Source organism: Barbatula barbatula (genome assembly GCF_947034865.1).
Source record: "Barbatula barbatula genome assembly, chromosome: 11".
Lineage (NCBI taxonomy): Eukaryota > Metazoa > Chordata > Actinopteri > Cypriniformes > Nemacheilidae > Barbatula > Barbatula barbatula.
This window is the reverse complement of record NC_136774.1, coordinates 16,373,630-16,386,152: the sequence shown is the minus strand read 5'-3', so window position 1 is coordinate 16,386,152 and position 12,523 is coordinate 16,373,630. Positions and strand designations below refer to the sequence as shown.

Genomic DNA, 12,523 nt, shown 5'->3' with positions numbered 1-12,523 from the left:
CGTTGTCTCAATCAACATTACTGTTACTTGCTGGGATGGAAACGGGTCACGTTGCGATATTCTTTGCCATCCCGTCAGCAGGACAACGTCATGCTTATTCGTCAGGCGGTGCGTCTCGGGCGAGATACCATTACTACACCGCCGTTATTGCTGCGAGGCACAGGCGTTGCTATGGCAGCCAGCTCTCAGAGTAAGACTGTTCTGCCCGGTTGGGGTGAGGGATGAAATGCTCGGTCAACCCTCGGTGACAGAGAGGTGTAAGATTGAAAAGTTGCGCACAGCAATGTGGATTGCGCGCATTCTTTGTATTAAATCAACCGTGTGAGGGTACTGTTCAATATATTGGTAGAACCGTTTTGGGAGTTTACGTCTCACAAGAGACAGTTAACTTAGAGTGCTCATACACATCTACCACACACGACTGTCGGCACAAGCAAAAAACACTTACCGTAGACTTGACAGGGACGTACAGGACGGGCTTCCCCGATGTCTCTTTCTTGTTGTGCTCGCCTAAGATGTTGCTGCCGACCTGAAACCCTTTGGACTTCACCCAGAATTTGAATTTGGCATTGATGTGGCTGTTGTCGACATACACGCCGTCAGTGTCTTCGTTATGTTGCAGGGTCTGCATAATTTTGTTGTATTTTCTGCGGGTCACAGTCTTTGTTTTACCCGAGTCCCCGTAAGTCCGGAGACACCAGTCCTGAAATTCGCTGAACATCTCTGCCTCCAGCACGACGGGACTTCGGCTCCTTTTCGTTAAATCCGCGCATGGTTTCTTAGTTGCCATTCCTTCCCCTTTGTGAGCCGTGCCCCTGTTCGGAAACGAATGCAACTAGAAAGCTAACTGAAAATGATAGAAGACTCCCCCTCCTCTCCCTGTCCCGCTACGAGGACGTTGGCTTCGACACCGGTGCTGGATGTCCAGCTCCGCTAAACAAGCGTAAAAAGTCGTTTGTGTGCCTGTTTCGGGCAGCCGCACACCTGTTTGCAGAGACGCCTCGCCTACTGTCCCAAACCGCAACGGCAAATGTCACTTGCACACATCATCCGCTGAGGAACTGAGAGAGGGGGCTGTCCTACCAAGCGGGTATCTCCCACCTGTGCGTAAACGGCTCGAGAACCTGTGTAAGTGGAAAAAACATCGATGGCCGATTCCGGAGATTAAAAAAATAGGAAGGCTATGTGTCCAGTGAAATAAATAAATCTCTGCATAATGGAGTTGATCGTCGCACTTTGAAAACGACCTGGCTGAGGCGACGTTCTAGTATGGGATACGGCACGAGCCTGTCGATGTCAAAAGGCGAAATATTGTTCGCAAAAATGATTCAAATTATTTATTTATAACGAGGTATGCCAACAAAGATCCCTGTGTACAATAGAGTGCGTTCACGAGTCCCCGTCACGCGCTAGGACGGTCCCAGTCTTTCCACCTGTTTGAATCGGACCTGCGCGTGCAGCGCTGAAAAGAGCAAGCGCACTGCCACGCTAGAGACCGTCCCAAATTAAAATTTCTAGGTTGTAATCCTAAACATTTAACATCTCTTTGATTGCAAAAACGTATGGAGGGGCGTAAAATATAAAAAACTGACGTGATGAAGTGTTATTTTTCTTTTCAGGAAGTAGACGGTGCAGCGCGTGGACGCAGTGGTTACAAAGCGGACAAGCGCAGCAGCTGCCGCAATACAATTTTATAAATAAAACAATTTTACCAATCACACATAAAGTAAATGTCGCATCGTTTTAATGCATTATATTGGGTAATCAAAGATTGTTAAGACAAATATGCTTTGAATACAATAACGCACATTTTTACACAAAGCATGTTTTTGGTAGAGATTTAATGTCAAAGGCATTTAATAGATTATTATATTTAAAACTTCACATAGGCTAGGCTAAAATGGAATTTATGTTATGTGTATTATGTGCATTAACCATGATGTTTTGTGCCCTTTTGATGTTATGATCTACTCCCTCAAACCTCTATAATGATAGATGCCAGAAAATTTAATTTTCTTTATCTTCATAATTTTATTTCTTTATGTAGAGGGAATCTGTTTATTTACCTCAGCAGTGTTTAGGTTGAGCTGAGCGCACTGTTGACAACTCACTTTAACAATACACTGTCTTGAATATATATGTGTAAAAGTGTGAAGTTTTGTCACATTCAGGACAACATAATTGTAAGGTGGTGAAAAATGAGACTGAAGAAGAAGAACCACCAACCACAGTCGGAGTCCAGTGACATGGCGAAGCAACACATTAAGGCATACCTGCGTTCTGTTTTTCCGGCGCTCTGGGTTGTTTTTGTTAACATTTAACGTTGCGCAGTATTGTCAGACACCAAAAGATAAAATGGAAAACCCTTGTTGAATGATTTTATTTGTATTCTGATTATTATGTTTGATCATAATCGTGAAATTTGGTTTGATTTTTCCTTTACACTAAACTATGTTCACTTCTAGAACTAGATTCATCCTGATGTCGCGGCGCAGATATACGCAGATCTCACGGTCACAAACTCGTCTTGGTCACTGCCAGAGGCCACTTGCGTTTTAGATGGCTGCACCACCCGCAACTCACTACTAAAACCTACCTTTATGGTCACCAAGCAACAATTATTTCTAGCCTGAGGTCATGACCACTCCACAGAGATAGATAGACCAATCTTACCTTCTATAGCATTTCATAATTCTGCTATAGTTTCCTATACACTTAGAATAATATGATTGGTCAGACAACACTTTTGCTGTTCTACAGGTAAATTCACGTTATTAGCCATTAAGGTCTTAGTACACGTAAAGTAATGTCAAATTGTCAGCTAGATCTCTGGAATTCTCAACCGGGATTCTAATCTGTCACCTCAACGGGGATTTGCGGTAACAAGGGTGTAATGGGAAATTCTTATACCAAATTCATAATATAAGAAGGTTTTTACAGATTTAGAATAATGCAGAATGAATTCAAACATGAAAACTATTAGTCAGGTATTTATTTCATGCCTATTACAGAATCAATGCAGAGAATACAAAAACAAAAGAGATTAGTCTACGAGTCTAACATGCATAACTGACAACATGGTTTAATTTACTAAGTAGTTACTGTAATTTAATTACTTTTCCCTAGAAAAAGAAAATTTAGGGATTACTCTTATTTTTCTTTAATTTAATTACAGTTACTTCTGGTGTAGTTTAACTAAATACCGTCTGTAATATGTGGGCAATAGTGAAATTGACATTAAAACTCAAAGTCTAATATTGAAATCTGTGCTTTAAAGTTTAATTCTCACATTTGTAATACTTTTGTCAGTTAATAATACCACTTTAAAAGAGCAGTTTCATGTCTATCCTTGAATCCCTTTGCTAATCGGTTGATACAGGATTTAGAAAGTAATTAGTAATGAGTAATTAAATACTTTTTTGAGAGAGTAATTTGCACAGTAATCTGATTACACGATTGAATATATAATTAGTAACTAGTAATTCATATCTTTTTCAGAGTAACTTATTAGGCACCAGCACCATGGGTTCATCAATCCCCCTGAACATTTTGCAAGCTTTCCTTAAATACCCAGACCAGAATGCCCTTCCTCCACACAAAAACACTTTGCATTGTAAAGAACTCTGTGCTGGATTTGATCAGGCCACAAATGCTCATTTACATGAAGATACACCCTCAACATTGATCAGAATATCTTGAAACCTTCAAACCTATAGCTTATGATCTGCTCTACTGCTGTGGAAATGAAACCCTTGTATCATTCGCACTTCATTCAGACATTTCAAATGATACCAAACATGCATATGAAGATTCTTTTTTTATATAGGATAGTCAGGTATCATATAAGGTATTTGTCAAATCCAGTTCATGGGTGAGCTTTGAAGTGCTCTGAGTTAAGATGGAGACAAAGAGGAGAGGGGGAGAAGGGAACTGATTTAAAGATGTGAGTTGGTAATCATCATTCATTGTTGTATGTTGTCTGAGATGGAGATGCAAACCCATGGGGAGTTTATTGTTTTGCATGAAGTTCTGTGTTTCTCTGGAAGGGGTGCCCTTTTGGTGTGGACACCTTGGTACCGGCCTTGCATAATGAATCTATATATCCAATATATTTTCTCAAAATATAAATGATGGAACCTAGTATCTTTAAAGCATAGTTGCAGAAACACCGTAGTTATTAAGATGCCCATATATTTTTATATAAAACATCAGACTCCCATTATTTCCCTTTAATATGTGTGCGCTCTCATAATTCTTCGATGGAACCATATGTTTTTGCTATCTTACAATGTTGGCATGCTTGTCATTTGGCCATTTAGTAAAGTGTTTTGTTTCCTCTTATGTCAGATTCCATCTTTTATATGGCCTGCTAATAATTTTTAACACATTATTTTACAGTGTGTCAACGTGGTTGTATTGTGAATGTCCATATATGACTGCTGGTATGTGAACGTGCTCTCTTCTTTTGTCAGTAGTGTGAGTGCTCCGGGGCTGTGTCGAGGACCATGCTGGGACTGCTGGTGATGTCGGCTGCTGTTGCTATGACAGCAGCTCAGCTCCAGCAGCTGAAGAAGCAGAACAGGCCGCCTGTATCTGCCCCATCCAGACTGCATTGCCTCACTCCACTCTTACAGCTCCAGAATCTTCTTTCAGTCCTGGAACCTGTTCGGAGCTGTACAACATTTTCCTTGATCTGGAATAGAATTCTGGAATTCTCTTAGGTGTAATGAATAAAGATGACAGATTTGTACCTTTGATGTTCTCTTAAACACAAAGTGGGATCCTGTCATGTTAAATGTGTACATTTTCTCCGCACCATTCTAAATTGACTTCTAAGTGGCAATAAAATGTTTGATTGACAGCTCTAAATCCCACCTCTTGATTAGCAGCACCCTGTATATCTGTCCCAGATGTGCCCCCCCCCCCCCCTTCAGTTTGCAAAGTTATTAAAAAGCAATTAACATCAGAAGGCAAGACCAAATTTAGATTCAATTGATTTTGGGGGGAATATACTGGTTGTGTATTTGAATTAATTCTTGTTGTTTCATGTATTTTCTTCTCAAAAGAGAAATCTTTTATTAGTGCTGTTTATCTGGGATCTGTAATTGAGTGTTTTCCCTGTACCACTGGTATGGTTTACTGAAACAGAGAAATAGCAGAAGTGAGATTCTTTGTTTATTGGTCTTGAAAAAGCCGAAGCCTATTTAAATAAATAAATAATGTAAGAATATCACAAGGTGTGTGCAACTGTTAACACTTATCTTTAATTGCAAAACGAATTTAAAGTTAATTAATAAAGTTAGGCTAATTAATAACTATATCAAGCTCAAGATAACTAAGTAGAAGTAATTAAGGATAATGACCCTTCAAATATGATGCTGTGATAGTTTGAAAAAACAAACATTTCTGTGAATCTCTGCATTGTATTTGAATTTGTATTAACCATTGTGACTGTGGTGGTAGCCTATGTTACACACATTTACAGGGATGTACACCCAAAAATGACATTTCTGTCATAATTTACTCACCAAGCATTATTTTTAAATTAGCAGATCAGCTTTCTAGCATTAATCTAGCATTAAACATGCGGGCCGGTAGGCTCCATGCAGAGTTTACTCTAACATTTCTATGTCCTATGGGTCCGATTAAACACACTGAAGGAAGTGCTTATATTTAGTCCTTGTGTGCATGTTTCTATGCGCACATGTTCCTGTGTCGTTGCTTTTCTGTGTTTCTCACTTCACTTTGGCCACCACAACAGTGTTTATCCAGCAGGTTTCTATTACAGCAACAAAGAATGTATCTCACTCACATTGAGCGCATGCGTGTGCAGAAGTGAATGGAGGAGAGGGGATTACTCTGCCAGTGCAGAGGAGGCTGGTGTTTTGAATGTGTGTGTGTGCACTCTGTTGCTTATATTTGCCAGCTCAGGGTGGGTGTAACTAAAGCTGCGTATTAGCTTGGAATTTAGCTTAGAAAAAGACAGCTACTTTTTCCTCCAGTAATCTCTCTCCCTTTTATTCCTTGATTTCTCTCCATTAAAAGGTCTTTCTTCTCTTATGTTCTCCTTTACCTCTGTTTTCGTTTATTTCTCTCTCTCTCTCTCTCTCTCTCTCTCTTTACTAAATAAATTCAGAATTCTATAGAAACTAACTATAGGAAAATCAAGTATTGGTGTGTTTACCAGTAAATACCTTATAGGCACTAGTCTGTAAAGTTAACTGAATGTGTGCATCTCTCTTCTCTTCCATTAGGACCTTTTGACTCTCTTGACCTTTGCCCTTTTGATTGGTGCCGGAACACCCTGTGGCCCGAATTACATCAGGATCAGCTGGTGCCATGAAGGGGTGGAGGGAGCAGTGGGTGGGTGTAAATGCGTGTGTGTATTTGTGGAATAAGGAGGTTTATCATTTCACATTGTTAATAAGCCTCTCGCTTCATAATTAACCCCCTCCCCCACCTTAATAATCTTCCTTCCCCCATTACAGGAAGACAATGATGAACATTCAGCCATCGTCTATATAACCCTATCATTTAGGACTGGAGGAGGGAAGCAAGCCATAGAGAAGCAATCTCTCCCCTTTTCAGGTCTCTTAGAGGATCACATGACTCACTTGCACTGTAGTGATTAGTGTCAAGCTCATCCTGGTTCTTTTGTGGGATGTACTCTGACTTAATGGACATGTGAGCGTTTATAAGAAAAAGCCTTGTGTGCTTATGTATTCTCTCTCATATCGGATGCGTTGTTTGTTTTTATTCTCAAAAAACATATTTTGCTAATCTTAAGAGACCGCAGCTAAATGAAAGTGATTGGGGGAAGAAGGCAGAAAAATTGCGATAGAATGTATGGGAAGTGCTGAATCAGATGAAGTTGAAATGCTGACGAAGAGCATTAATATTTTCCTGTTGATGGCTGATGATGAGTTGACTGACGATCTGTTCACTGCTGCCACCTAAAGGTCAACATTGGACCTGCACTCTTGATTTAACCTGACACATTGCATTATGCCTATGTTTTAAAGCTTTAATGAAATAGATATGAGCAATACATTTATTCATTTTTCTTTTCCAGAAAAGAAACCTAAGCATCACATATTTTAAAGATATATTTACATAACATGTATTCAAAATGCGGTATGGGTGGTGAAATTGTGTTTTTTTCATCTGGATTTCTATTCAGAACTATTTACTTTGTTTATTTTCAGTACCGTAGTGTGCCTTTAATTCGGGTGTTCACAATCCTGGACTCAAACTCACTATGTCTTTTCACAAGAAAATTCTTCAGCGGGTGTTAAATTGCTGCTCGTAGTAGGTGGCCAGTCTATTTGTAACACAAACAGAGAAACAGTGAGAGGGCAGTCACACAAACACGTGCAGACAGCATCATGTAATATCAGTGTATAGGGTGGGCCTGGGCCTAGGCATGCAGGCTTGGGGCAGTGGGGAATGTCAGGACAGGAGAGACAAGAGGCTGTTCGGAGACGGCAGAATGGGCATGGTCACCATGGCAACGCAATTGGCCCAAGCAGTTCGAAGCAACCGGTAACCAAGTAACAGGAAATGAGCAGTGAACAGGATAGAAACAGAGAAGATGGAGAAAGAGGGAGGTCTCAGCTAATGGGACAGGCTTGAACTCCTTATAGATACAAATGTTAATTAATAAAGATGCATCATGTTTGTTTATTAATACACCTGTGTGCATTCTGTGGGTTGACTAACAAAAACATACAAACATATTACTATTATAGATATATAGATATTTATGCTTATAGTATTACCCATTTGATTTATGTTGTCATTTTTATAGCTTTTTGGATTTTTCCTCAATGCATTTGTGGTAAGTATCTTAAAAATGTTTAAGGATCAACTTTGTCGTCTTGACGACGCTCATATGAGCTTGAGTAGCAAATATAGTTTGTATGACCCACTCTGTTTAGCAGTATATGAGTTTAGTTAATTGACATAGACTTTTGTTAACTAAAAATATACTCACATATTTTTATCTACTGGTCTGGAACAACCCATACATGGATATGGATCCAACTATGAATGAACTGTGACATATGCTTTACTCCCATGTGAACAACATCATCACAATTTCCTTTAGAACCAAAATGATGAACATGTATCAAAGCAATGTATTTTCTTACATAAAATCCCACTTCACACCCCTGCAATCTCCACAATTATAAAATGTATACACAATGAAATATTCTAGACCTTGGCATAACTGGAATGATGTATATTTAGATAAAAAAAACTACCTAACTAATTTTTGCTATTTATATTTATTTATTTATATAGAATAGAATATTTCCCCTTGGTAGTAATACATGCAAAATTGAATAGTCTGTGAGAACTGAGATTATTGCACACCCTGTAGCTAATGTTAAAGTGGTTCATAATACACAAAATTATTGTTCCCCCCTTATGGTAATGAATATTGTATGGTCCTGGTTAAATCAAGTTCGGGGTAAAAAACAGGGGTCTGGTGTCTTAAGAGACCAACATTGTCTTATAGAGGGCATCAGAGTGAAGGGGTAGCTTATTTTAAGTAATTTGAAGTAATCTTAGAACCCCTTTGGAAATTTGTCGAGCCCCATTAGTGGACCTCAATATTGAGAGGCAAATGCACATGATGATGAGAGACATTCCTTAATAGATAAGCAAATTACAAACTTTTAGCATCTTACAATCTCCTGAGAATTGGATTGCTCTGCCATGTGTTAAAGTTACTTGACATGCACATGTTTAAGTCTCTATATGCATGCTTGCTCACTTAAGTGAAGCTTGATGTAGCGCAGAGGGGTTACCATGGCAACTCAAGGTCAGTGCCTTGGAGATTTGTGTATATATATGTGTTTGACTCCTGGTAGAGCATAATGGTATGATGACTAGAGCACAAAAGAAAAACAGATTAAATATTTTAAATAACTGATTTTGATCTTTCAGGAAGTCTGACATTTGAATGAGTATGGAAATGAGATCTTCTGATAGTTGTTGTAATGATCGTACATGTCCAATAGAGGTCACTCTAAGGGTTGGCTAACAAGGAATTCTATACACTATGCACCACATTTAAAGCTGCAGGGCTATTTTGTAACAGGAAGTAACTGTGCCACGTGGTGTTAGAGATGCCTATAAAGGTTTGAGCAACAGGTTTATTAACAGAAAGAAATGCAACACTTTTGTATTTTCAAAAGGTGGTTTGTGTGCTAGTTTTTCTGAGAAGCTTTATAGTCTGCAGTGCTGCAAACAATACTCACAAGATTGTAAGGGGTCCTGCTGAAGAATAATACAATGACTCTACACAAAGCCTAAGTGTGATTTTGACCCCATTGCCCCTAATACACCCTCACGCCTTAGAGGGATGGTTTAGTGATAGACATTCAAAAATGAAAAGTCATAATTTACTCACCCTCATGTTGTTCCAAACATGTAAGACTTCCTTGTCACAGGAAATGTCCTTAAAGCCTCCTATACAATATCATAATAATAAACCCATAAACACTAAATAACAGCAGACTGCATTTAGATATTTACATTTCATTTAGTCATTTAGCACTTGCTTTTATCCAAAGCGACTTACAAAAAAAGACAGGGAGCAATAAGCAATATGTCATACGATAGTTGCTAATACAAAGTTACTAGTTTCAACAAGCTAAACCACTACCTGTTGAGAGAAAGAGAGAGGGTTAATGTACATTTCTTTTGTCATTTGTCTGTCAAGTATTCACAGAAGAGATGGAATGCCGTCTCACCTTTAATAATCGTTTCTTGAGCAGTTATCATAAAAGCTATTAGTTCCACTGACCTTAAACACTTTGCAGCCTCTTCCTCATCCTTGTCAGTCAAACCCAAAATCGATCAAGCTGATTGGCTGGAAAAGTCTCATGGTGAGAAGACACAAACACATGCTGCCCTCTGTCTGATTGGCTGTGACAAGTGTAGGGGGACCCCATGTGGTGGCTGTGAGGTCCCATATCCTGGTTGAATGTGATGAGTTTGATCACACCTGTCAGGCCTTGACCTAGTATTGCTTTCTCTCTTTTTCCTGTCTGTCTTGAAATAGCTCACCTCTCATTCATTCATTTACATTGTCCTCCTCAGTTTTTCTCAGTTTAGCCCTACAAGACACAAAAGTTACCAATACTCTCCACACACTTTCAAAGCTGACATTTTGAAGGTTTAAAAGATAATACTGCTGTTCCATTTTAAGATTATTTTATCTGCAGCTCCATGCTCCCACGTCAAAATAAATACAAGTTGTACAAGTACAATGGCCCTATCCTAACCAACATGCAACTCCACGCAAGATTGTAATCATCACAATCAATTTTACGACTGAGTAAACATTTTTTAGTACGTTTTTATTCAATTTCAACTGATTGCTCAATACCAGGATTGCGAATGCAAAAGTTATTCAATATAATTATTGTTTTATAGTTTGAGTGCCTTTCTGCATAACTATTGTATTATTTTTTCTAACAGTATGTATTATACTGTTAATGCAAGTAAGGATATTGTAACTGTTTATAAGCAAAACTTAAAGGTCCAGTGTATGAAATTTAGCGGCATCTAGCAGTGAGGTTGCAAATTGCAACCAAAGACTCACTCCACCCCTCCCTTTTGAACCACTATGGCGGCTGACACAGAACGAAGATGTCTGTTCATTTAAGGCTACTGTAGAAACAACACAGCAATTCTATGTAAGCGAACCTGCGGTAGAAATATCTCATTCTGAGGTAATAAAAACATAATGCTTCATTATGTAAGGTATTAATACACCGCTGAAGGCATAGTTATGTATATTATTATGTCAATAGATTCTACGAAAAATAACATATTGGACCTTTAAATTGGTAACAACCATACTCTCTTTCTCTCTCTCTCTCTCTCTCTCTCTCTCTCCCTCTCTCTCATACAAGGTGTTGTAGGTTGATAAGTAACAAAAAGCAAACCACAACCCCTGTGACCCTGCTGTGGTCTTGAACAGACATGGCTCTACGCTGAGTGAGATAGGATTTACCATCTCAATAGTGAGGTCAGCATGATGTCACTCATTTGGTGTTGTCTTTGGGTTCTTAGATGAATGTGGAATGAAGTGTGAATCACTTCTGACTTTTTTGTTCTCATAGTGAATCAGGGTAGTTTTGCATGACGTGAATAATTTATACTGTCTTTTGCTAATTCAATCAGTCTTTTTTTTGTTTTAAACAGTGTTTTACAATTCTCAATTGACTAAATTGTTGCAGAGCACTTCTCTGCAAGTTGAGTATCCCAGTTTACATAGCATATGCAAATAACCAAAAGAGAAAAGGCACGTCTCTAACTTTATGTTGATTTATGTGAGGGTTTGAGGTAGTGAGGTAGTTTGTCAAACTGTCATTTTCCGTTTCAGACAGCAAACTTCTGGTGGCCAGGAAGCAGAAAAGATAAAGACCTCTGTTGTTTTTTTAAGTGGAGACTATGATAGCGATCGCTGACTTTCTGTTTTATTTCTGGTGACAAACTCACTTCACTCACCTGTTATACAGGAAAAACAACTTAGTTAGTTTGATTAAGTACTTAGTAAACATACAAAAGGATCACGCCTTTGTTTTTACTTTTTCTCTCGTGTCTCCTTTGTTATCTCCTTTTTAGTTTGAACCTTTTCCCCACATTTCTATTGTTGTTTGAACATTAATGTCCCTCACAGATGAGGGCTACCTGATTCCCTCATCTTCTTTGCTAAGGTTATTAAAGTGGATAAATGAAAGATCTACCTTTGACCGGTTTAATGGTCACTACAAATTTAGAATTTTCTAAGCCCTAATGAATTCTGGGGACCTCCTCTCATTGCAAACAATCAAACAACAAAAAAGAAGGGAACACAGAAAGAGATAGAAAGATCCTGCATGTTGCTACCTGTCCTGCCTGCCCAGCTGCTTTGCCTGTCTATACAAATGCTTCTTTCAATGAAAAAAGGATGAGACGCCAATCTCAGAATAGGCATTTAACTAATCCAGAAATAAATTGATTAAATTTATCAATTTATAATCAGCTTTCCTGTAGCTCAGTGGTAAGAGCATGGCGTTAACGCCAAGGTCGTGTGTTCGATCCCAGGGGATTATGCAATGTAAGTCACTTTGGATAAAAGCGTCTGCCAAATGCATAAGTGTAAATAACAGATATTTATTAATCATATAAAGATAGAATGCAGGATAGAATTATGCAATCTTGCAATTCGTTCCTGACGGGCGCACAAACCTGTCGAATTGGTTATGAAGCCACCATTTCACCCATACATGTTTCTGTTGCCAACATGCTTGGAATAGATACAGTTGTATGGTCGCATACAAATATTCACACTCCACAAACAGGGTAATGGGCTTGAACACTTATCACTTCCCTCTGATATTAGGGATAATTTTGGGATTTAGGCTTTCTCTAGAAAAATGTTGCCCCAAGTAGCCTGCATCTCTCACATGGCAAAATCAGTTGGGCAGTTCCCAACTTCCCACAATGTGGTTTAGACTTTTAA

General features: G+C 38.7%; 1 protein-coding gene across 1 annotated transcript in view; it reads right to left on the bottom strand.

The window, feature by feature from the left end:
- Positions 1-790, bottom strand: part of nol4la (nucleolar protein 4-like a) — a gene marked incomplete at its 5' end in the record, with an annotated part of 34,681 nt that extends 33,891 nt beyond the window's left edge. The window contains one exon of the mRNA XM_079468510.1: positions 449-790. Within this exon, the coding sequence (XP_079324636.1) occupies positions 449-790 (342 nt within the window). The remainder of the gene's footprint in view (positions 1-448) is intronic.
- Between the last annotated feature and the right edge of the window lie 11,733 nt (positions 791-12,523).